General features: G+C 36.2%; 1 protein-coding gene across 4 annotated transcripts in view; it reads left to right on the top strand.

The window, feature by feature from the left end:
• mv (lysosomal-trafficking regulator mauve) overlaps positions 1-26,292 on the top strand; it is a 1,073,830-nt gene that overhangs the window by 880,247 nt on the left and 167,291 nt on the right. For all 4 annotated transcript variants that reach the window (XM_090399251.1, XM_090399254.1, XM_090399252.1 and 1 more), the window contains 2 exons: positions 8,662-8,798; positions 25,546-25,644. In XM_090399251.1, the coding sequence (XP_090255377.1) occupies positions 8,662-8,798; positions 25,546-25,644 (236 nt within the window). The remainder of the gene's footprint in view (positions 1-8,661; positions 8,799-25,545; positions 25,645-26,292) is intronic.

Below are 26,292 nucleotides of genomic sequence, written 5' to 3' on the forward strand. Positions count from 1 at the left end.
ATGAGTCCCTGACTCCCTGGAGATCTCTCTTAATAATTATAATAATAATAAAAAAAATATATATATTTTTTTTTTTTTTCTCAAACCATTCAATTATTTAAGTGTTACTCTTTTGCTTTGAAAGTCAAACTCTGTAAACATTAACTTCCTCTGACTCTGTGATGATGATTGCACCACTTTCTGCCATTTATGCACTGTGAGGGTTTTCGAAAGACGACTTTGGCAATCAATCAGCCAGCTCACTCCATAAGTAAATGAATTCAGATTCTCACCTCAGAATATTATTAATCTTCACTTTTGCCACAAATATAATGTACACCCTGACACAGAATTAAGGTAAAGATGGACATTATTTCAGCAGAAGTAAATTTCTGGGAGTCTCATTATGAATGATATTTATCATTTGAGTGTCAAGTGTAGGAGTGCTATCAACATGTGCTAACTTGGGGGGGGGGAGCATCAGTGTCTTCTACTTCACTTATGCCATACATTTGTTTGTTCAAAGCTTATTAGTATAATTTATTTTCTTGGGCATCTCCAAGGAATCATAGGCTCACATGCAAGGCCTCATTAATCATTATTTATACAATACTGGTCATGTTTATTGAAATCAACTGATTACAGCAACTTGTTCCACACATCCACCTCTTGCAGCCAGAAATCTAGTCATAACATCTTCCTTTCCGCCTCACTACTTACTACACTCTTACACATTTTCCACCGGTCACTCTCTTATTCTCTTCCTTTCTATTATGTTAAAAAAAATTCTTTTATGTCACTCCCTATAAAACCTGTACTTTGCCCCTTTGTAACCCACAAACCATCAAGCTATCATCATAGGGAGCATCTCTCTCTCTTCTAGATCGTCTTCACCACTTCCTCATTATCACGGAAATCCAGGCAACTAAAAAGAGGGATAATAATCTCCTCATCTCTGCTTTTAGTGTGTTTTTCAACATCTGAGTAATCCATTCAGCTATTTTTACCACTTTTGCATATGACCTGTAAACTTCAGTTCAGTCTACATTCATCACTATTTTCCTGCATTCCAGAGCCATCACTTTTAGTAGTACACACCTTCTGATCTCTTTATCCCAAAGAGCATAATCTTGCATTTTGACACATTAAAATATATGATACTCTATGAGGGAGCAGCATGGTTTTGTGAAGAGTCAATTGTGCATTAGTTAATTTATTGATTTTACAATAGAGTGACAGCTGATTTTCTGACACTCTATTTCCTGGCTACTGAAGAACACACAAGTAGAGATAAGGGAATTGTTATTCCTCTTTATAAAGCATTGAAGTGATGGATAAAGGTGATGGCTACAACTTCACTGGATTTTGCAAAGGCATTTGACAGGATATACATGAGATGCTATTACACAAATTAGAACAAATAGGGTTGATATGAAACTGGTGAGATGGATGCTGGGATGGCTGGTGGATAGATACTAAAAAGCAGTATATCGAGAAGCAGATGACTGGTGGTGTGCTTGGACCACTGCTGTTTAATTTATACATAAATGATATAGGAAATCATTTGAAGGGAGATATTTAGTTGTTTTTGATGATGCAAAGTTTGGTAGGATAATAGTTAAGGTGAATATAGAGCTTGCAGGAGGATTTAAACAGGCTGATAGTGCGACAAAATGTAATGCATGTCAGTTAATGTGGAAAAGTGTAAAATTATGCATTTTGTAATACAAAGATTACAATCTGTGTACCACCTTCAGGGAACTGTACTCCAGGAAATTGATGAAGCTAGGAATTTGGGGGTGATGGTGGACAGAGAGTTGAAGTTTAGAGGGCATATTGCTAAAATTGCCAAAGTAGCTCATAAGATTACTTGGCTATTGAAGAACACACTAACAAGTAGAGATAAGGGAATTGTTATTCCTCTTTATAACACCTTGATACAACCACATCTGTATTATTATGCTCAGGTCTGTTCACTTGGGGATGAGGAAGTGGTGGAGGGAATTCAGAGGCAAATGAGCAAGATGTGAGTGGCCTGTGGGAATGCTCCCTATAAGGGTAGATTGAGAAGTTGTGGGATGCAGTTGGTTGATGGACAAAAGTGGGGGGGGGGGGGGGGGCTATGATATAAACATATATGTTACTTAAAGGATTTCATAGGATTAATACAGAAGAAATATTTCAGCATTTGGCTATGGGGGGGGGGGGGGGGTTGCACCAGAGGTCATCCATTGGGTAAGGGTGTTGTTAGCAAAGATGTGAGGACTAGATTTTTCACTTGGAGAGGTGATGAATGGAATGGGCTGCCGGAATCAGTGAGTTCAAGAAGAGGTAATAGATATTGTATGGATAGTTTAAGTCTCCCACGATAAGTCTTAGGACTCCATGGAGATGCTCATGTAATAATAATAAATTAGCAGCTATTATTCTTCGCTCATACTGTCAATCTGTTCAAATCATCCTCCAAGATCTCTATATTGTCTTTATTAATTCTTTCTCTTCCCAGTTTTGCATCTGCAAACAACTGGATATTTTTTGGTAAAATACTTATGAGCTCTGCATTACTAAATCTTGGTATTTCTAGCCTGGCTCCCACTGATGAGACCTCAATAAAGGTCGAAACCGGTCTGGGTAGTGGCCCCTTGCCTTTAATACAAAACATCATACATCCCCCTCTTGGAGATGTGTTTTGGCATTAAGGGTAAATATTAAGATTAGTGATCAGAGCTTGCTCCACCTCTACCACAAGTTGCCTTGGTCTTGCACTATCTGAGGGATCAGCTAGTCTTGCATATATTGCAGGCGCAAACTTGACATTTTGTCTGTTTGCTTACTTGGAAAAAATGGAGTAAAACCAGGTTTAAAATTGCTTGGTATCTTTAACATAACTGGATATTTCCCCTAAAATAATTTCCAGTATTGCTGATGGACAAATTAAATAGCAGCAGTTCAAGCACAGAGCCCTGTGGTACACCACTAGTCACCTGCCTTCTTCTGGATTACATTTCCCTTTATGCTATTCTTTGATGTCTAACCTTCAGCCACCCTCTTATCCATATTGCCAGCTTCATTTCTATCCGCATTTGTCCAGTTTGCATAATAAAGCTCCATGTTGTATCCTAGTGAATGCCTTTGCCAAGTCCTTCAGTATCATTGTTATCATTTTCATTATCTAACTCAACTGTCACTTTATTGTATTTTATAAGTAAATTACTAACACAATACTTAATATTTCCAAAACCCTGCTTCCTTATAGAGTATCATATTCCTAAACACTGGCATTTATGAACTTCTGCTATACCTTAACCACTGCTCCTGAGATACTGGTTGGTGTATAATTTTCTACCTCTCTTTGGGTATTCTTTATGTAATGAAACTCTTTTCCCCTCCTTTCACTATTTCACTATCTTGGCACCTTTCTAGAGCTGAGACTTAAGCAGTTTGGGTAAGAGAACTGTTAGTTTGTTTGCACATTCTCATAATACACGAGTGAATATTTCATTCAATCTCATGGCTGTATTTCAGTTCATCTACCTCTTTTTTCATATCTGTTAGCAAAATTTTTGGGATTTTTCTTTGGCCTTCTCAGCTAGTTTCACCTCCATATATTTGATATTGCCTACCTTACTGGTCACCTTTCTTGTCCATGCTTTGCACTCCTTATGAGCTTTCTGATCACCATTCACCTTACATACCTTCCACAACTCTTTCTTTCTTTCTTTTTTTTTTTAAGCAGGAGCTGCAGAAAAATTAAAAAAAAAAAAAGATATGGAGGATACTTCCATCTAACTTATACCTATTATTCTTCTGACCCTGAGTAAACATTCTGATGTTGCTTTTTTCAAATACCCTTCAATCATCTCACATGCACTGCTAACATTACCAAACTGTTTGCAGACTAAAAGATCTTGAGTGTACCAGCTTTGCCTGCTGTTTTCATGGTTTCTTTAATTGTTTGGAAATATAAAAGGTCCCATTGAATCATTTGTCTTTTCTGGATCCCAAGTCACATTGGTCATCATGGAAAGTGAGGTGGCAGACATTACAAGCAAATCTTCTCATCCCCTATAAAACTAGTGCCTCCTGTATACAACTATACATAGCCATTAAAAAATAAACTTATATCTCAGTGGGAATCAATATGACAAATAAACTATATTTTATAAATTAAATTTTATCTCTACACCCTTTAACCTCCCTTCTGGCCAAGGTGGATGAAATAGTGAGACCAAATTGCACTTCTTATCCATGTTATTCAATAAGTGTTACAGAATCGTATTCAGATTTAGCTGGACATCTGTAGACATCATTGTCGGTTGGGGAGTTAATAGATGACCCTTCTCACACTAACTCCTTCCAGTCTCTTTTCCATAGACACTGTTGCTGCATTATGTGTTTTCTTATAAGTATTTTCATGAATGTCCTTTCACTGAACTGATGTCTACTATCATTCTTCCTCTTATCAAATTTTTCTGATTCTTGGGTTCAAAAATCATTAAGTATGAGGTTCTGTTTTTTTTTTTTTTTCCCACTAGAGGTCATGCTAGTAGAATAATATGTGATCAAATCATTGTTTCTATAGCTTACAGTTAATAATGTAACTCAGCTTGTCATGTATATTGGTGTATGCTCCAGTTGATGATCTTGATGTGAAGATCGAAACATCGGGATAATAAAAAAGTTTTTTTAACACTGTTGTAAATTCCATAAATTTTAAAAATGAATGCTTTACAATAGTAAAAAAAAAATCAAATAACTAATCTTCTTAGACACATTACTCGTACTCATTTCAAATGGCTTATTATGTTTTTCTATTTATAGAAAACTAGCGTGTGTTGGAAAATATTTGCATGAGTAATCATACCATTATCCATTCCAACAATATGTTATCCTTTAAAGTTCTGACATATGAAGCAAGGGCTAACATTTCCAGTAACACATCTCTTTCCTCTGAATTCACTTACTCTGCCACACATTTTAGTTTATGGGTATAATCTGTATAAAATAGATGAAATAATGTCTCTCCTTACCCAAATACACATGGCTGCAGCAAAACTGTTCTTATCCCCTATATCTAAGGTGCTTCCAAAAAAATAACTTGACTTTTTAATAAATATAATCTTTGCACCATGTTCAAAGCATCTCTCATCTATTCAATAATTGAGGCCAAACTCTATCCTCTGCCACATCCAGGAGTGAGTGAATTACCCTATGTCTTTATTTGGCTTACTGTGGACAGACAGGAAGATCTGTTGACATCCACCTCAAAGAATGGTGGAAATATATGAATTTTTCATATCATTGTTATAGTAGGTCAAGGCTGCAGACCCTGCTATCTATATACTGCTTGGAAAGAAGTTGACAGACACTCCGATAGGCAAGGTGCATCATGCCATGTAATGAGTCAAGTGTTTGTGGCTGGTATAAACTGAAGGAATATGATGCTCCCAAGTCAGTGGAACTACAAGGGTGGTCTGAAAAGTTCTCGGCCTAACAATGAAAAAACAAATTTATAATTTCAAAATTATTTTTATTTTTCAACATAATCTCCCTTAAGACTAATACATTTATTCCAGCGATGCTCCAGCACCATTATCCCATCTCTGTAGTGGTTCTCAGTAAGATCTGCAAAATACCCCTCTACAGCTGGAATCGTCTCTTGATTCGAAGAAAAATGCTAACGAGCGAGGAAAAGTTTTAGTTTTGGGAAGATAGAAGTCACAGGGAGCCAAATCTGGGTTATAGGGTGGATGTTCCAGCAATTCATAGTGCAGATCTATTTTCCCATTGCCAAAACACCTTTGTGGGCAGGTGCATTATCCTGGTGAAGGATGATTTCTTTCTTCTGCAAACCGGGTTTTTTCTCACGAATTTTTTCATCTAGTCTGGTTAAAAGATCGGAATAATATTCCCCAGTTATTGTTTTACTCTTTTCAAGATAATTAATAAACAAAATGCCTTTAGCATCCCAAAACACCGATACCATGACCTTTTCTGCTGATGGAACCGACTTTGGCACTGAACAACTGGCTTCTGTCCACTGTTTTGACTGCTGTTTGGATTCTGGTGTGTAATGATGAATCCAAGTCTCATCCATAGTAATAAATCGATGCACAAAATCAGTTTAATTCTTGTTAAAATACTCCAAGCACTATTCAGAGATTTTCATGAGAGTGCGTGTTTGATCTGCTGTGAGCAAGCATGGCACCCATCTTACGCAAAGCTTTTTCATTTGCAATTCTTCATGTAAAATATATCCTACACGTTCTTTTGAAATGCCTATAGTCAGCAATTTCACTCACTTTGACTCACTGGTCATCCAATACATTGATCAATGATTTCTGGTGTTGTCACACCTTTCAGACATCCTTCTCGTGGATCATCTTCAATGCTCGTACGGCCAAATTGTCAAAAATGAAGGAGAAGAGTGCCCATAAACGTTTATGAACTTAGAATGAATTCTTTTGGCATTAAAACTTCTTTTACAAAGAATTTTATAACTGCACAATACTCAATTTTATCCATTTCAAGAGATACAGACAAAACTTTTGCTTCAGACAGTTTGTAAAAAACAAACTACTTGATAGAACGACTTGCAATTTTACATGGATACTTATGACAGATGTACCAACTTATAAAAGAAAAAATCTTGCCAATAGTGTTGCCATCTGTGGCTGAGGCCGTGAACTTTTCAGACCACCCTCGTATGTTTGGGTGAAATGGCTGCGAGAAGGGAACTGATGGAGTTTGAAAGAGGTATTGTGATAGGATGCCATGTTGCAGGCCTATCTGTTCAGCAAATTGTTGAAAAATTAGGCCATCCCAGGTCAACATCCACTGATATCATACTGAGATGGAAGCACAGGAAATGAACTGTAAGTGCTACCCAGAGTGGACAACCCACTACACACCAAACGTGACTCTAGGGTGCTATGAAAAATAATAGGTAAAAACTGCCATTCGTTGGCCAACAAGTTGAATGTAGTTTCTGTCTTTATTGAGGTCTCATCACAGGGAGCCAGACCCAGAAGAGTTACCAAAGTTTAAGTAATGCAGAATTCATATATTACCTATATACAAGTATTTAAAAGGTGTCAAACCTTATTATTAAAATACTCTGGATTAGGGACAGACATTGAAAGTATTTTTCACTTGGTTATGCCAATAATTATATTCTTGGTTTAATCCTTTATCTAAATGTAAGCAAACAATGTTTGTTCATGAATTATCTTCTGAGCTACTTGTATATAGAGAAATGACTCCACATCAATTGCCTTAATATTCCATTATGCAAAGCACACACACACACACACACACACACACACACACACACACACACCCTTTATGGGAAGGGCTACTATCCTGACTGTTTCAACTTTAAGATCATTCTAGACTAATGCCTGTAAACTTCTTTTTATCTATTATTTCACATTTGACATCTGTAGATACTGTATGCTCATTCCCTTACCTCACCAGGTTTTGGTAATGATGTCTTTTGCTAGAAGTGGCAGGGTTGCAAATGCCCTTTTCACACAGAGTAAGTAAGACATCACAAACATCCATACCCATGGTGGGATTCAAACTCACAACCTCTTGGCTGGAGAGTGGATACTCTAACCACTCGGCCAACCAGACCGGTTTACCAAAGTTTAAGTAATGCAGAATTCATATAGTATCCACATACAAGTAGTCAAAAGGTGTCACACCTTATTATTAAAATATTCTGGATTAGAGACAGACATTGAAAGATCAATTAAAGGTTACCAAAGTAAGATACTGGTTCCTTTCTTGTATACTGACAAACTTTCTATACTGAAGAAGCTGGTGGGAAATTCAACAAAATGTTAGCAGCTAAATAAATAAATATCTTGTTTATTGTGTTCCTCCGATTTATATCAGAAAACGTCTATGATTTTTATGTTTCACTGTGCAGATCTGGTTACTGGGTTTCAAAGAGATGAGAATACACTGGAGAGCATCCAGAGATGATTAACTGATGCAGTGTTGGGTCTCTGGAATGGTGAGCATGAAGACTGATTGAGGGAATGAGATTTGAAGAGCCTTGTGAATAGGAGGAGTAGACAGTGGGAAATATGATTGAATCATATAAGTTAGTAAGGAGTGTGATAGGTTTGCTAGGTTTAATGTAGAAGAGATTTTTCATAGAATTGAGGAAGGTAAAGCAAGAAACCATTCCTAGAATCAGTATAAGGAGAATGGGAAGAGGATCGAGGAGCAAGTTCTTTACATAGAGATGATTGATGAGTAAAATATATTGCCTGAGCAGGTTGCTGTGTTAAAATGCTGAATAATTTAAAGTGCAATTCACTTACCTTTATTTGTGATGAGTGACCTCCCACAATGACTGTTTTGACTCTATGGAGCCCTAATGTTAATAAATTCCTTTCCTGGATTACTGTTTCCATTCTGCTAATCTAGTCTTTTTCACTAAATGCATCACTGAATGCTAATGTAATCATAGTTGTAGGGATTCTGTTCATTGAAGTTTTCTTACAGATGTTGGTATATCTTATTTTTTGCTTTTCAATAATCATATAATTATTACAAGTTTTCTTACAGATGTTAGTATATCTTATTTTTTGCTTTTCAATAATCATATAATTATTACACTAGAAAATTTTTACCATTAATTTTAATTTGGGTGATGGGGACAATCTGCAGGATCTGGAACTCTGAGTGCCACTTATGTTACATCTGCTGCACTTATCAGCTGGAATCATGAAGATGGTATAATAAGAATCAAACTTGGCAAGGAAGAGCTTCCAATTCCACTTATGCAAAGTTGCATCCTTGATCCAGTGAGTATGCTTTCTTAATAGGGTTGCTATTTTTTAAATGCTGTTATAATTGAGATTTACACAGTAATCTACTATTTATATGATCATATTGTGATGACAATTTGTCGTTCTGATAATTGAAGGTCAGATAAATGGTAGGTTACTATATCTAAAAAGTAATGCATCTATATTTATCTCTATATTTTAAGAGTGCTAAGACAATATTTGAGTTTGCTACCCAAATGTGCATTGGATGCTATTATATCAGGTCATCCCAAAAGTAATGTCATTTTTAGCATTAAGTTTTGAAAAGATATAAAAGATAAATCACTTGTTAATTTAAGCAAGTATATATTCTCCATTTGAATCAATAACGCTCTTGTGAAAGCTTCATAATGCCATTTCTATAGAATTTAGGAGGTTTGGAGGCAATAGGCTTAATTTCAGTGCCTCTAATGTATCATATTGTTTTTAATTAATGAAATGTTGCAAACTTCAAAATAAGTCGCAATCTGAAGGTGTAAGATCAGGAGAATACAGAGGATGTGGAAGCTTTTCCCAGCCAGAGTTCCTCAATCTTGGTACAGATGTTTCTTGCACTATGAGGATATGCATTATCATGGTGAAAAACAACACCCTTTTGATTGACTGGAGAACACTTCTTTTCTTTCAGTTTTTATTCATTTGATTGAGTTGTTCACAGTATATTTCATCTGTGATTGTTTGGTTTTGTAACAGGAGTTCAAAGTGTATAATACCAGCCATATCCCACCAAATGCTTAACAAAACTTTCTGAGGGTGAAGATCTTGTTTTGGTTGAGGTTTAGCCTGTTCCCCCTCAATGAACCTGCTGCCTTTGATACTAACATTCTTGTAAAGTGTCTGCTTTTGATCACTGGTGACTACACGACTAAAAAACAGAGATTGAACTTCTCAAGAATGAAGAGCAGTACAGATGTTGATGCGCTCTCTTCAATTGTTGTTCGTCAGTTCATGAGGAACTCGCCAAGCTTAGACACTATTCTAAGTTCTTGCAAATAGCGATGGATGGATAATGACAATGAATTAAGATCTTTTGCTAAATTGGCATTTCTTGCTATGGCGGCTTCTAGCATATCATTATCGTGAGAGACAGGGTGCCCAGATCACAGGGGAATCTTTCAGGCTAAAGTTTCCTTGTTGAAATTTTTGGAACCATCACTGGCACTTTTGTGCATTCAAAATATTATCGCCATACACTTCTTGCACATTTTTAATGGTGTAGCATTGTTGCCTTTTTTAAACTAATAAAGTATGATGTGCTTAATGTGCTCTTCAGTGACCTCCATAGTAATAAAGGATTATTTAAACAATCACTTATGTACGGTGTTCTTGCACGGTGGAATTCCTTAAAATGAGGCTGCCTCAGCTTAACAGTACTTATAAAGCTTTAAAAATTCATGTTTAGACAATCTGAGATACATTCGAACAAGTACATATAAGAAACGACATTACTTTTGGGATGACCTGATATAATTGTAATGCCATAAGAGAAATTTAAAATTACGGTGATGTTTGAATGTCTGGATTTTTGTTTAGCAGCATTTATTCTACTAAAGTCTTGATTTGGTAAATTAATTATACAAGGATTGACATGACATCTCACCTCCCAATAAACTTATGACTAAGCTTTAATATCATGTTGTACTATATTAATGTTAATCTAAATTTCTCAGGTTCCTAAGATCACTGTTGTCATTTTTTCTTTAATACTTAAAAAGTTGTTAACCTCATATTTTTGGAGCAGTTGTTGTTGGGTGTTAGAGAGAGTGAGAATATACAAAGACAAGAAATTAGGATAATGGAAGGAAGATGGATGTAAGAACAAAAGCGAGAGTGATTGTATTTGGATATAGAGGGTGACCAATAAGTCACAAACAGGTTTAAACATTTAATAACTTTTTTATTTATTAATTATTTGTATTCCTAAATTTCATTATAATGAAATACAGAACCTGGGGATTTTTTGTTTATTATTATTTATGAAAAACCAGATCATGTAAATGCCTTCCATTCAGCTTCTGCTTCAGCTGTTGGATTATCTGGGGCTTTTGTATACACCTTATTCTTCAGGTAACCCCATAGGAAGAAGTCAGAAGCTGCCAGATCTGGAGAACATTATGGCCAATTAATTGCAGATCTTTACAAAATTATTTGCTCACCAAAAATATGCCTTAGAACTTCACAACCCAACAATGATTTTGGTTTGCTGTAAGGTTATGAACTTTTCCATGATTAATTTGGTGGATAGAAGAAGGAGAGGTGATATGATCGAGACTTTTAAACTGTTGAGAGACAGTTACAGGGTAGACATTGGAGAGTTCTTTCACTTGGTGGAACGACGGGAAGGAGCAATGACAAGGGGCCATCCCTGGAAGTTATGAAAGGAGGCTGTGCACAAGAGGGTGAGGAGTGGTGTCTTTGCATGGAGGGTGGTTGAACCTTGTAATGCATTGCCTGAGAAAGTGGTTGGATCGGGAACGGTCAGGGGGTTCAAGGAGTGGTATGATAAACTTTGTGTTTCCTAAAAACGACCTTCCACGATGAGTCTTTTGACTCCATGGAGGCCTGGATAATAATAATAATAATAATTTCCCAAATTTTCCTTATAATACCTAAAGAAAAAATTAATAATCAGAAAAGTTATTCACATTTTAAACCCTTCATGACTTATGGGCCACCCGTATTTAGATATGAGAGTGAGATAAATGGATGAGCAAAATAAGCATGAAATCAAACAAATGCATTCTGAGTGGAGAAAGAGGTGTAGCATAAAGACCATGTAAAATTAGAGTATACAGATATGATACAGGCAATGTCATTCACATCTAGGGGAATGTGGAATTATAGTAATAAGGAAACTACTCAAAGATTGTCATATGTGAAGTTTGGTTCATTGACATTTGAATATGTAGAGGTCAGAAAAATTTTCTAAAAATTTTCCAGCAGGATTGAAATAACATAACAGGAAGGAGATTATTGTAATTAATGATAGCTGTGGAATTATGTGGAATTACTGACCTATAAGGTCAGTAATATAATGACTTTGAGGCCATTTATTTTGGTGTGATGTTATAGACCTGGGAATTTAGAGGAAGCAACTAGGAAACATTCAGATAATTTGGTTAAGCAATTGAAAGGAGGTGATCTTAATGGGGAATTTTAATTATGGGTGCAGGGATTCAAATAATAATAACATATAGAAGCATAATAACTGAGCGAGTTCTTGTTTTTAGTGATTACATAATGTAAGCATTGCATATATTCTAAGTTCAATTTTTGGATGTTCATTCCATGAACATTGTGCAGCTACAGTAATTTAATAAAAGAGAGGTGAAGTGAATAACAATAAGGTTTTATTGCTTTCACCTTCCCTTGCTGTTTTGTCAGATTTGAAGTAAGCATGTGTTATCCACATTTCAACCATTTTGATTTTTATTATTGAAGGTTTTCCTCCTTTGACCAAAGCTCAGTCTATCTTCAGAAGTGCTAAGTGATACTTGGACAAAGTGTGTCATGAGTTAACCCCAGTATTTACGTATTTTTCAGAAATGTTTTTTAATAATGGAAAAGTGGCTTAGAACTAGTACTTTGAAGAGAAAAGCAAATGAAACAGGTGATGCTCACCCTAATTGTGATGCACGTATTGTAACGGTGAGTAAATCTGATACTATTAAAGTAGAAGAAACAAGCAGTTCAAAGAAAAACTACAGTAGGAAATATAACAGTTCATATTTGGAATTTAGGTTTACTTGGTGTGGAGATGAAAGTGAAGAGAAACCTGAATGTGTTTTGTGTTATGAAGTGTTGTTGAACGAGTGCATGAAACCTGAGAAACTTCAACGGCATTTAGAAACTAAACATTGTGATGTGAAAAATAAGCCAAATGAATTTTTTCAGTGACGCTTAGGGACATTAATCATGGGAAAGATATAGTTTGGGCCAGGGTTCGATTAATAGCAAGGCACTGGAAGCATCCTATCACTTAAATTTGCACATAGCGAAAACAGGGAAACCTCATTCTATCAAGGAAAATTTACTACTTACAGGTATAATAAAGATGTGATAAAAACTATGTTTGGCAACAAGTTACTAAAAGATGTTGATTTGATTCATCTTTCAAATTACACTGTTGGTCGCAGAATTAATGATATGGCAGGTGATGTAGAATCTCAATTAATCAAAAGAGTTAAGAAGAGCCCTTATTATGTGTTACAAATAGATGAGACTGCTGATATTACAAATGATGCGCAGTTAATATGCTACTTAAGATATGCGCATGATATCAACATTCATGATGATATTCTGTTTTGTAGAACAATAATACATAATACACAAAGGGATCCAGTGGGGAAAATGTGTGGGCTTCTGTTTGGATGGAGCTCATGCCCTTACAGGCAGGCATAGTTGGGCTGTGTCTAAGGCGGGGTGACCACCCAGCATAAATATTTCGTACTAACTTATGCAGGAAAAAGGTACTAGATCTGAAAAAAAAAAGTACTAAATTTTCATTTGCTTTCGTTTCACTCTATTTAAGACATTTTACGATATTACTACCTTATTATCATAGATGAACTCAATGTAAAACCACTAAATTAACACATGTACAATAAATATGAAAAGAAAAAAAGTCAAAACTCACCTCACTGTATCATCTATGAGTCCAAAAGCTGCAGTTGCCAATCATCATAACAGAAGTCCCAATTGTAACTCTAGCACTTCATATGTGTATTAATTTACCATATAATCTTTAGTCTCATTTTAGTGTTTAAAATAATGTAACATTAACTTTTCAGTTATTTATTTATTATGCTATTTACATATATACAGGGGTTCCCACCCACAAGAAAAACACTGGAAGTATTTATTCATTATTTTTATCAGATTTTGCTAAATTAATTAACTCTTCAGAAACAGTAAAATCTGTAGCTGATGAATGTTTCCATTTTTCTTTTGTCAAAAGGAGTCAGAGGTTATTATTATTATTTTTTTTTTTTTTGAGATTTCATTGCATGAATCTACAGCCAATGCATTTTTTATAAGACAGTTACATTTAGTGTGTCCACACTGTATTTTCTTAGCAATTTCACTATCAGGAGTAATTGTTTTCAATAGAGTTGGAAGAGTATCCATAAGCCACAAAAGCAGATTGTGTTTGGCATCCAGGCCGTTCCGTGGGTTTGCGACTCCTGAGTGCAAAATTTTTGTGCCCCCCCTTTCCATTAAAAATTAAAGGATCCTGAAATACAATAACATGTTACAAATCATTTTATTATACTGCACATTAAGAGGAATGCATATTAAAATAAAGAAAAAACACAAACAGTAAAAAAAAAAACTTATTTTATATAATAAACAAACATACTCTTATAATGTAAACATGGAACATGACAAGAAAAGAAGAGACTCTCAGAATAACTCAGCATGCAATAGAACTTAGGATTTGTAACATCAGCAAAATGGAACATGTTAGAAACACGGAACTAAGAAAGAGATCAGGCATAAAAGATATGGTAACTGCAGTATATGAAAGCAGGATGAGATAGGCAGGTCACATAGCCAGACTCAGGAATAACAGATGGACATATAGAATATTCAACTGGCAACAGGAATAAAGAAAAAACCAGGAAGACCACCTATAAGATGAGAAGATCCACTGGTGAAATCTATGGGTATAACATGGAAGAGAGAGGCTCAAGATCGAGATTGTTAGAGGCATCTTTGTAACCTGCACTCATGGAGAAATCCTGAGTGAAACACAGGTCCATCAAGAAGAAAACTCAAGAAACTCCTAATTTGTTCAGTGTGCTGAGAGCAGTGATTAAAGTAAGTTGTGTTGAAGCTCGTATCATTTATTTAACTACCCAGTGACTCAGCCCTTCACTGAAATCTCTCACATTGGAAGGTTACAAATATGCACAAACAGTTCAGTGTATTATTCATTTCCTACTTTTTATGAACGTGTTCAATTATATCGTCCCTAAATTGTGCCGCCCAGGTTCATTGCACTCTTTGCACCCCTGAACGGAAGGGACCTGTCTGCATCATATGCACATAATCTTAATTCTGCCTCTTTAATTTGTTTTTCCGACTGGTATTTGGAACTGGATTTAAACAATGACATTATACCTGGTGACTGCTTTTAGATTCTACATTCTGTTAGTGTTTTGGAGTGTTTGCATAACGAATCAACAGACATTTGCTACCATTAATGCTTATATCACAAAATTTACAATAAGCAGTGTCTCCTTTACTTTTACTTGAATTAAATCAAGGATTTAAGGATGGGATCCTCCAACCATTCTTCTTTGAATTTTTGCTTATATGATTTTTCATCTTTTTAGATGAACCTTGTAAATCTGAATCTGAATCATAACTATTATCACTTCTCTTTTATCTGAATTACCTGTGTCAGAAGTGGTTTCTTGTGAGTGGGATGGGCTGGCATTGAGATCTTCACTTTCAGTGGTTCGTTTATGTACTTGACTGACTCATGCACTACACATTTTCCCCTGAGATTTAGAATCAAATTTAAATTTAGAAAGTTTTTCTTGTCCATGTTTAAAAGTAAAATCTAAATAATAATATTTTTTATGAAGAATTAAACAAGTTTTTGTTAATAAAATTAATAAAAACACTGGACTTCTTATAAACATGGACAAGAAAAACTTTCTAAATTTAAATTTGATTCTAAATCTCAGGGGAAAATGTGTAGTGCATGAGTCAGTAAAGTACATAAACATGAGAAGTGTTTGAACAGCAAAGAATATATTTTCATTGGCTAATGCCAGTCGGATTGCGTGAGTACGGGATCGGGGGGGGGGACGAGAGAAGACCAGCGATAGGAAAAAAAGAGAAATCATTCTTGTGTCACTGAATGTGACATATGGGGAGGTGAGAGAAGAGAAAAACATTAAACTCAAATGTCTAACTCTGATGTTGTTGTTATTATTATTCGGAAGGAAGAAAGTACTAGATCTGTTGGTGAACATACTAGAACACTAAAAATTTATAAAACGTACTAGATCTAGTACGAAAGTACTAGATGTGGCCACCCTGGTCTAAGGTCAAGGAAGTAGCTCCAGATATATTTGAAAATATATTTCTTATTTCTTAAGTGTTGAGAAAGGCCAGTCATAGGTTTCTGCATCTCCAGTTTTCTGAACTGAATATTTTTTTTAAGCGCCTCCGTAGCACAATTGGAAAAACGACAGTATGTTGCACCCTTCAATTGGAAAAGGCCTAAGTTCGAGTCTCGTCATGATGGGAGGAATCTTTATATGGACCTTTTCAATTGAAGGTGAGTTAGCCGATCTCATACAGAGTTAGCAGGGTTTTTACTCCTGGAAACTCGGGTTTTTCATCCCGCATACAGACAAATCGGCCCTTCAGAACACATGCAATTTACAGACAAAAAATACTAGCTGTGGTGGTGGTGTTGGACAGTAGATGGTGCTGATGTAGATGATTGGTAGTAGAGGTTTGGTGGAGATGGAGAGTTGTACAGTAGGTGTCCTCCTGCGATGAGTCTTCGGACTCATTGGAGGTGTCACGGATAATAATAATATATGAATTGGGTACATTGTTTCATAATTAGCCACCAGAATTTAAAACTGTACTGTACTTTACAATGCTGTAAAGCTAGTTAATTTTATTAAGGCTCGACCGTTAAATAACAGGTTAATTTCAGTATTCTGCGATGAAATGGGAATGATATACACAACTTTTGCTTCATTGTGAAATTCGCTGGCTTTCCAGGGGCAAAGTACTAACAAGGTTATTTCAATTAAGGCACGAAGTGTTATTGTTTGGAAATGAACATAGTTCTGATTTTGCATCACTCCTTGTTGATGAAGCATGGTTATCAACACTATCTTATCTTTCAGAGATTTTTTTTTTAATTAAATGAACTAAATCTCTCTCTTCAGGGAAATTCTTCAACTGTTCTTTTGATGCCTACGACAAAATAAAGGCATTTGAGAAAAAAATGGTGTTATGGATTAGTTATGTAAAAGACGGACAATTTGCACCTTTTCCAACATTGAATTCTTTTTAGTGGAAAATGATATTTTTGTTGATTCTCAGTTTCTGGAAAGGGTTTGTGACCACCTCAAAACTCTGAAACAGAATTTTGAAACATATTTTCCGAATAACTTTTATAAGAAATTTCTGTGGGTTTCGCAATCCATTTTAGGCTTACAAGCATGAGAACAACATTTCATTATTGAAAAAATAACAGTTAATTGAGTTTTCAAGTGACAGCAGGCTTAAAATGCAATTCTGTGATCTCGGTTTGGCTCAATTCTGGATCTCGCATTCAGTGAGAAGATAATTTCCTGAATTATCTGAAGAAGCATTAAAAATCATCATGCAGTTTTCTACAACCTATATTTATGAGAAAGGATTTTCATTGCTTCCTTCCAATAAAAACAAAATACAGAAATCGTCTTAGCGTGTGTGCCAATCTTCAACTGAAGTTGACCAATATTCAGCCAGATATCCAGCAACTCTGCAAGGACCGAAGCTTAACCATCTCATTAAAAGTAAGTAGTAACATAATTATATCATACTATTTATTCATAAATATTTATATCATATAGATTTATTATGTTATAAATGGCAAAGTTTTTTCCAAATGTTGGTAATCCCCACATAGGTTTTTAAAAAAAATTACACAACTAAGTGGTCCGTAGAATTGTTTTAGGCATTTTACTGGTCTTTGGGCTTAGAAAAGTTGAGAAACGCCGCTCTAGAACATAGGCCATGTTGGTTCCAGCCAAATTACCTTCTTTTGGATGGTATCAAGAATTCTTAGGGAGATTTTTGGTGCATTATCCCAAATGTGAAAGCAGTATTCTAAGGTTGAGTGGATTTGGGATTTATGCAGAGTGATTATCTGGACAAGTGAAAAGAATGTCTTGAGTGAAATGGATACTAAGTTTTTTGAAAGCTACAGGTTTGTTTTGAAAACAAACCTGTAGCTTCCTTTTCAAAGTTTTTTTGAAAAGAAAGCTACAGGTGCATGTGATTTGTTTATGCTATGAAAGGCTAGAGATATATCTTTAGCTTTTTCTAATGCAAATTGACTGACATATGTCAACCCATGAAAAGAGATCTGGTGGGCTGGGTAGTATCAGATATAAGGAGAGATGAAATAAGATCGTTTTTGTGATTAAAAAAAATGAAAGCAAGTTTGTGTTTTAGTAGTATTGAAGGCCACTAGGTTGTCTTCAGTGCTACCAGATTGCACCGGTGAATGATACTGCGGAAGACAGTGTTGGGGCACTTCTTGGAGAAGATCTCATTTTTTCTTACTAATTTGTCAAATTAATAAGAGGAATGGACTGTGTTGTCATAAGTAGTGCTTCATTAGCCATAAATGTGAGACTTGTTGCCAGGAAACTGTTAATGCTGAAAGGAATGCAGTCAAGTGTGTTGTAGAGATAGAGGTGAAGGAGTAAAGAAATGTAGCGTATGCAAAAGATAGGCCAACAGAACTGTAAGATAGTGGATGTGTAAAGCAACAAAGTAGAAAGTGCAACTGACTGGACAAAGAAAGTGAATGGCAGTGAGAAAGTAATTCAGGTGATAAAAATAGAGATGGTGAAGATGAGGCAAGAGATGAAACGATTGCATAGTGAAAGGAGAAGAATAACAGATATGTATCGAAGAGTGAGGAAGATTGGAATAAAAGATAACGATGTGAAATAGGGGATGAATGATTTGAGAGTGGCAGTGTATAGATTCAGTTAATAGAGATGTGGTTGGTGAGAAGGCATGAAGTGTTGTTTCCTGGGAGTCAAATGGGCAGAGTGACTAGAGCAATGAACATGAGGAGTAAGTGAGCAAAAGAGTGGGTAGTAGTAATAGGCACTAATGATAGTATCAGGAGGCTTTGAGGAGAGTAAAAGGTAACAATGTTTTAAGTTTTGAGTGACAGTGACCTTAGGTCATTAGGATCAAGGATCTTGATTCTCATTAGAGGATGTTATTGTAAATGAGGCATCATATCTTTCTCCCTCTGATGAAAGTGATCATGAAATAATTATTTGGGTCGTGGAGAGCCATATGAGAACTTTTGTGAGAAAGGGATATTATGTGGGATTATGACAAACTCAGAAGTTGGCTTGCAGCACTATCATGTGATGAGAAATTGGATGGAAAGGAGATAAATGCTGCTTGGGTCCTACTCAGAAATTGCAGAGGGCATTGTCTGAATGTATTCTCAAGGTCAAATAAAGTAAGTGTGAAATGAATGAAGAGCTGACACATGTAGTTTGGAAGAAGAAAAAAGGTGTGAAGGCAGCACAAAATGAGTGGTAATAGTCAGTTATATGAGGATTAAGAAAAAAAAAAAGTAGGCAAGAAAGTGACTTGCTTGTTAAGAGTAGCAAAAATGAAGTATGAGCAGCAGTTAGCTGCTGAGGCCAAAGGAAATCTTAGGGAATTCTTCTTTTGATATATGGCCAGCACAAGAAAGAATGATTGTGAAAGGGCGATATTCATTAGTAAAAGTGGTAAAATGATAACAGCTGAGAAGGATATAGTAGAGATGTTAAATGAGTAATTCATACAGATATTCATCCTCATGAATGTGACATTGTGCAGAACTTGAGTGAATTGGAAAGAGCAGAGGACGCAATGATGGTGAGTGAGCAGGAGTGTATAAGGAATTGGGTAGACTTGATGTTAGTAATTCTGTAGTACTTGTTGACATATCACCAGTGTCTTGAGGGAATGCTCCAAGAAATTAACAATAGTTTTGGTGTACCTGTTTAAACACACAAGTCTTAGATTAGGCCAAGTTCAAAAGGAGTAGAAAGATGGTAAAATTATTCTGCTTCATAACAGAGGTTTTGAATTATAACACAGTATGTTTGTCTGGAGTTGTGGTCAAATTATTCGACTAGTGAGGACCGAGATTCCGAATTGGGTTCGCAAATAGCAGCATTCTCTTTAATGGACAACATGGCATTGGTTTACTAAAGGAAGATTGTGTTTTAGCAATGACTTACTTATTATAACAAGGTGATGAATGCATTGGACAAAGAGGATACACAGTGATATAATTAAATTTTGCAAAAGCTTTTGATAGATTGAAACATGACAAGCTGGTAATTAAATTGCAACAGATGGGGTTGGATAGTACATCAGTGCATTGGATTTTGGAGATTGGTGTCTGATAAGTATCAGCAAGTTATGTATAGGGAAGTGATATCCCAGAATAGAGAAGTCACTAGTGATGCACCCCTAAGGCTCTGTTTTGGGGCCATTGCTGTTTCATTTTTATGTAAATGAAATTGGGAAAGAGCTTGAATGGTGATTTACAGTTATTTGGCAGATGATACAAAGTTGGGAAGAACTATGAAAAGTGGAATGGATGTTGTTGCCTTGCAAGACTTGAATCAACTAAGTGAATGGGTAAATGACTAGTGTTAAGGGTTTAGTTTAGCGAAGTGTAAGGTTTTAAAATTTGGGAAGCAAATTTTAAAAGTAAATTTTAAATGGAGGAGATGAGCAATCTTGCAGGTTATGGTGAATAGGGATCTGAAATTTCAGGGACATTTTTGCTAAAATTATTAGGGCAACACAATGAATTCTGGCAGTGATGCAAAGGATACTGACATGCAGAAGTAAGAATGTATAATTCCATTGTATTAGGCTTTGATCAGACTGCATATGAATTACTGTGCACAAATTTGGCTGGTTTTCAAAAGGATGAAGAGATGTGGGAAAAGGTTCAGAGACAATTGAAATAAAGATGTCTTAGAAAGAACATTCTTTTTTTCATTTCAAGAATATTCTGAAACCTAAATTAAAAATTACTGTCCATAAAAAGGATATTGGTACAATCAACATAGAGGTATTAGAGCTATTACAAGAGCTTCATTTGAACATTTCAGCGAGATTAGATGGTGCACTGTATAAGATGCATGAGAGTTAGTATGACCTTGAACCATTGTATTAGGCTTTGATCAGACTGCATATGAATTACTGTGCACAAATTTGGCTGGTTTTCAAAAGGATGAAGAGATGTGGGAAAAGGTTCAGAGACGATTGACTATGCTGCTTTCTGGTCTCAGCAATGTTGAATATGAAGACAGATTGAAGGATTGCAATTTGCGGAGTGTAATGGATAGAAGGAGCAAGGGAATATGATTCAGATATATAGTTGGTAATGGGTAATTATTACCAAATTAACATGATAAATTTAGTTTAATCCTGTATCCAAGTGTGAGCAAACAAGGTTTGCGCCTGAAAGTATTTTCAGGACTGGAGGAAGGTGGTACAACACCGGGCAACTCTTTGCAAAGGTGGAGCAACCTAACATCACTCCTATCTCAGTATCTCCCATAATGCAAAACACACTTGCAGATATGTCTAATGTTATGCATTAAGGGAAGGGCCACTACCCAGACTAGTTTCGACCTTTATTGAGGTCTCTTCAGTGGGAGCCAGGCCCAAGTGGAGATACCAGGCAGAAGCATTAACAAGGTCATCTCTACCTATACGAGTTGTCAAACGGTGTGCCACCTTTTTAATAAATTACTCTGGATTTAGAGAAAGATATTGAAAGTTTATTTTTCACTTGGTTAGACTATAATAAATTTAGTTTAATCCTTTATCCAAGTGTGAGCAAACAAAGTTTGCATCTGAAAGTATCTTCAGGACTAGGGTAAGGTGGTACAACACTGGACAACTCATTGCAAAGGTGGAGCAAGCTAACATCACTCCTATCTCAGTATCTCTCATAATGTGATGTTAGTTTGCTCCACCTTTGCAACGAGTTGCCCGGTGTTTTACCACAGTCCTGAAGTTTCAAGCGCAAACTTTGTTTGCTCACACTTGGATAAAGGATTAAACTAAATTTATTATAGTCTAACCAAGTGAAAAATAAACTTTCAACAAATTAACATGAATGAGATTTTCATAGAATGGACAGAGACAGGTGGAGAACACGAAGCCATCCCTGGAAGCGATATATGGTAGATGTGAGCAGGGGGTGGGGGAGAGTAAGGAATAGTTTCATGTATGGAGAGTGGTAAGTGATTGGAATGCATTGCCTGAAAGTGTGGTGAGTATGGAGATGGTGAATGCATATGATAATCTGTATGTGTGTGTTTGTGAGAGAGAGAATGGACCTCATGCAGTGAGCCTTTTAGCTTCATAGAGGTTTGATATTAGTATTAATAATAATAACTATTGGCCTATTTTATTCATCTCAGTGCCCTCTAAAATAATGGAGATGGTTATCAACCAAATAACTTACTCAATCATTTCCTGAATACCAACTACTAGTAGTGTTGTTCCTCACAGCACTGATATTTAACAACTTCCTCAGTTAGTGAGTAAGTTGTTAAATAAATGTAACAACTTATGTACCTCATGTACATAAATGTTCATTTATGCACATGAGGGTAGTTGATATCACAGAGCTCTGATGAACACATATACTTATAATGGGTCTTCAAATAACAATAAATTGATCATTTGATAACCTTCACCATTATTTTGGAGAGTACTGAGAAGGACAGTAGGTCAATAGTTATATAACAAACATTTATTTCTTCTTTGTTTTGAAATGAGCTGAATATGGGCTTTACTTCCTTGCTGTGGGATAGATGCCAACTGCAAATCATAGTGTAGAAATGTGGAACACATCTCATAAGTACAGTTCAGGGATATCATCAGGACCACAATCCTTAAATATATAGATTATTTAATATATATAATTGCATAAAAGCAGCAGACTGGAAGTGTCTAATTATAGGCCAGTTTGTGTGTCATCAGTAGTTGTTAAGGTATTGAAGAAATTAGTGAGGGACCATATATAGCATGGACAGATGAGGGTAATGTTATCTGTGAGAATCAACATGGATTTGTTAAGGGGCACTCTTGTTTTAGTAATATGATTGTCTTTTATAATAAAGTGACAAGAGCAGTTGATGATGTAAAGACATATACTGCCATTTTTTTGGATTTTGAAAAGGCATTTGATAGGGTACCACATGATAAGGTGATACTTAAGTTGCAGCACATGGGTTTAGATGCCAGGTTAGTCAACTGGATTCAGGATTTGCTGTCTGATAGGTATCAGAGAATTGTGTATGGTGGAGCAATATCAAGGAGGCAGAAGGCCACAAGTTGGGTTCCACAGGGCTCAGTACTGGGACCTGTATTGTTTAACCTTTATATCAATGACATTGTCAATGAATTGCAAGAGGATATTCAGTTGTTTGCAAATGATGTGAAGCTGGGCAGGGTTATTAGTAATAGTGCAGATGTGGCAGCCCTGCAAGAAGATTTGAATAAACTGGACAGATGGGCAAATGAATGGGAGACTTGGTTTAATGCAGCAAAATGTAGTCTTGAAGTTTGGAATACATCGATGGAAGGCTACATACTCAGTTGGAGGAGCTGTACTGGAGGAAGTAGGGGAGACGAGATCTGGGGGGGGGGGGGGGGGAGGTGATGATTGATAGAAAAAAACTGAAATTCAGGAAGCATATTGCAAAGGTGGTGAAGGTAACCCAGAGGATTGCTGCAATTCTGAGAAGGACGCTGACGTGCAGAGATTATTATTATTACCAAAAGACCTCATGGAGTCAAAGACTCATCTGGAAGGTCCTTTTATCACACACACACCCACAGCTCATCATACCATGTCTTAAACACATTCAAACTCCTTGCAGACACCACACTCTCAGGCAAGGCATTCCAATCATTCACAACTCTGCATGAAAAAAACCTGCTTCTCACTCTAGTACTCACACCCTCTTTATACAGTTTCTTGGGATGACCTCTAGTTCTCCCCTTATCTCTCACTATTTTCTGTAGAACCTCTCCAGCATTGATCCTATAACAACCCCTTACCAACTTGTAGGTCTCTATCATATCTCCCCTCTTCCTCCTGTCCACCAGACTCTGCAAATTACATCTTCTCAATCTTTCCTCATACTCAACATTCCAGAGGTTAGAAACTACCTTTGTCAGTCACCTTTGGACCCTTTCCAAACATCTCTTCATCCTTCTGAAAACCAGGTGACCAAATCTGGCTACAATAGTCCATGTGTGGCCTAATCAAAGCTTTATACAATGGAACCAGAATCTCCCTACTTCTACAAGTCAGTTTTCTCTGCATCATTCCCAGAAGCCTTTGTGTTGTCTTCACAATTTTGGCTATGTGTCCCCTAAATTTCAGATCCTTATCCACTATCACCCCCAGATCTCTTATTTCTTTCACCTCCAACAATATATCCTCACCAAGCATAAATTCTGCATCCCATCTTTGTTTTCCAAATTTTAAAACCTTACATTTTGCAACATTGAACTCATATCCCCATTTCTGTGCCCAATCACTCAATTTATTCAAGTCTTCTTGTAAGGCCACAACATCTTCTCTACTCTTCATTGTTCGTCCCAACTTTGCATCATCTGCAAACAACTGAATATCTCCATCCAAATCTTCACCTATATCTTTAATATACAAGTTAAACAGTAATGGCCCTAAAACAGAACCCTGAGGCACTCCACTAGTGACTTTCCATTTTCTGGATATCGCTCCCCCATACACAACTTGTTGATACCTATCAGATAGCCAGTCTCCAATCCAATGTCCTAATCTAATATCCAACCCCATCTGCTCTTGTTTGACTGTCAACTTATCATGAGGTAATCTATCAAAAGCCTATGCAAAATCCAAGTATATTACTGTGTATCTCTCTCCTCTGTCCAAGGAAGCATCACTTTATTGTAATACGTAAGTAGATTACTAAAATATGTCCTCCCTTTAGCAAATCCATGCTGTTCATCAAAGATAATACCATTGTTGTCAACCCAATTCTGGATCCTCGTTCTCACAAGCTTCTCCAACAACTTAACCACAACACCTGGCACACAGATAGGCCTTTAGTTTGATGCTTGAGTTTGATCACCTGAACTGGCACAATCTTTCCCTCCTTCCACTCCTTAGCAACTTGACCGAGTGCAAGACTCGTATTAAAAAAATATGTCAAGGCAGGTGTCAGCTCCCTGGCACATTCCTTCAGAATACATGGTGATATATTATCAAGTCCCACAGCCTTATTAACATCTAATTTGCTCAACTCTCCATACACCTCTTGCTCACTTACAGTCAGTCTCTCCCCATCATCAACTGCTCTTAATCTAGATAAAAGATAAAATCAAGATAAAAAAAGTTATCATTCCATTGTATAAGACTCTGATCAGACCACACTTAGTCTATTGTTCTCAAATTTGTCCCCAGGATTTGAATGGGATAAATTAACTGTGGAAGTGCAGAGATGGATAACAAAGATGGTTTCAGGACTATACAATGCAAGTTATGAGGATCGGCTGAAGGAATGTGGACTGCAAAGTTTGGTGGATGGAAGACAGAGAGGTGATATGATTGAGACTTTTAAACTGTTGAGAGGCAGTTACAGGGTTGACACTGGGAAGGAAGAATGACAATTGGCCATCCCTTGAAGTTATGAAAGGAAGCTGTGAGCAAGAGGGTGAGGAGTGGTTTCTTTGCATGGAGGGTGGTTGAACCGTGGAATGTATTGCCTGATAAAGTGGTGAGAGCAAGAATGGTCAATGAGTTCAAGGAGTTGGGGGATGGACTTTGTGTTTCCTAGGAAGGTCCTCCCACGATGAGTCTCTTGACTCCATGGAGGCCAGAGTAATAATAAATAATAATAATAATATATATTTTTTTATATTTCAGATTTGCCTTTGTACCTCTGTTTCGGATTGCCAACTCCTTTTTATGGGCCATTCTTCTGGGATTATAGATGTTTTTCATCTTGTGTTTAATTGCACTAAGGTAAGTCCATGTTATTAAAATGGCTTTTATGCAAAATATTACGTTCCAGTATCAGTTCAGTGCTTGAATATGTTTATACCCATGCAAAACTTTGATTCTAAATCTCTTAGGCAAAACGTTGGATACAGTTCTCTGAAATAAAATAAAAATTTTAAAATAGAGGAGAAAATGGTAGTTTTCCTCTATGTTTAAAGAATAACAAATTATTCTCACACACACACAAAAAAAAAGCTGTTAAAATATTAAAACATCAGTTATTGTAGCTTTTAAAAAACTTCTCTTGAAGTCTTTGGTCATATTTTTTTGGTATCTTCTAAACCTTGGAACTCCATATGCATTGAAAAGGCTTATTTTCCTTGTGGTTACTACACAGGTTGTATCTTTTTTCTTAAATGTTATATTCTAAACTACAGCAGCAGTAATACTAGAAAAATTAATAAATTTCTTTACTTCAAAATTAATTTCATATTATTTTTATTAACATCAGACCTCCATGGATTCAAAAAGGCTCATTGCATGGAAGTTCACACTCTCTAATTCAAAAAAATATCAGTGAACCATGCTTTTAAACCCATTCGCAGTTTCTGTGCTCACCACACTTCAGGCAATGCATTCCACTCACCAATCATTCTCCATGCAAAGAGCCTG

Source organism: Typopeltis vanoorti, chromosome 10, assembly GCF_054136105.1.
Source record: "Typopeltis vanoorti isolate ZY-2024b chromosome 10, IOZ_Tvanoo_1.0, whole genome shotgun sequence".
NCBI classification, from domain to species: Eukaryota; Metazoa; Arthropoda; class Arachnida; order Uropygi; family Thelyphonidae; genus Typopeltis; species Typopeltis vanoorti.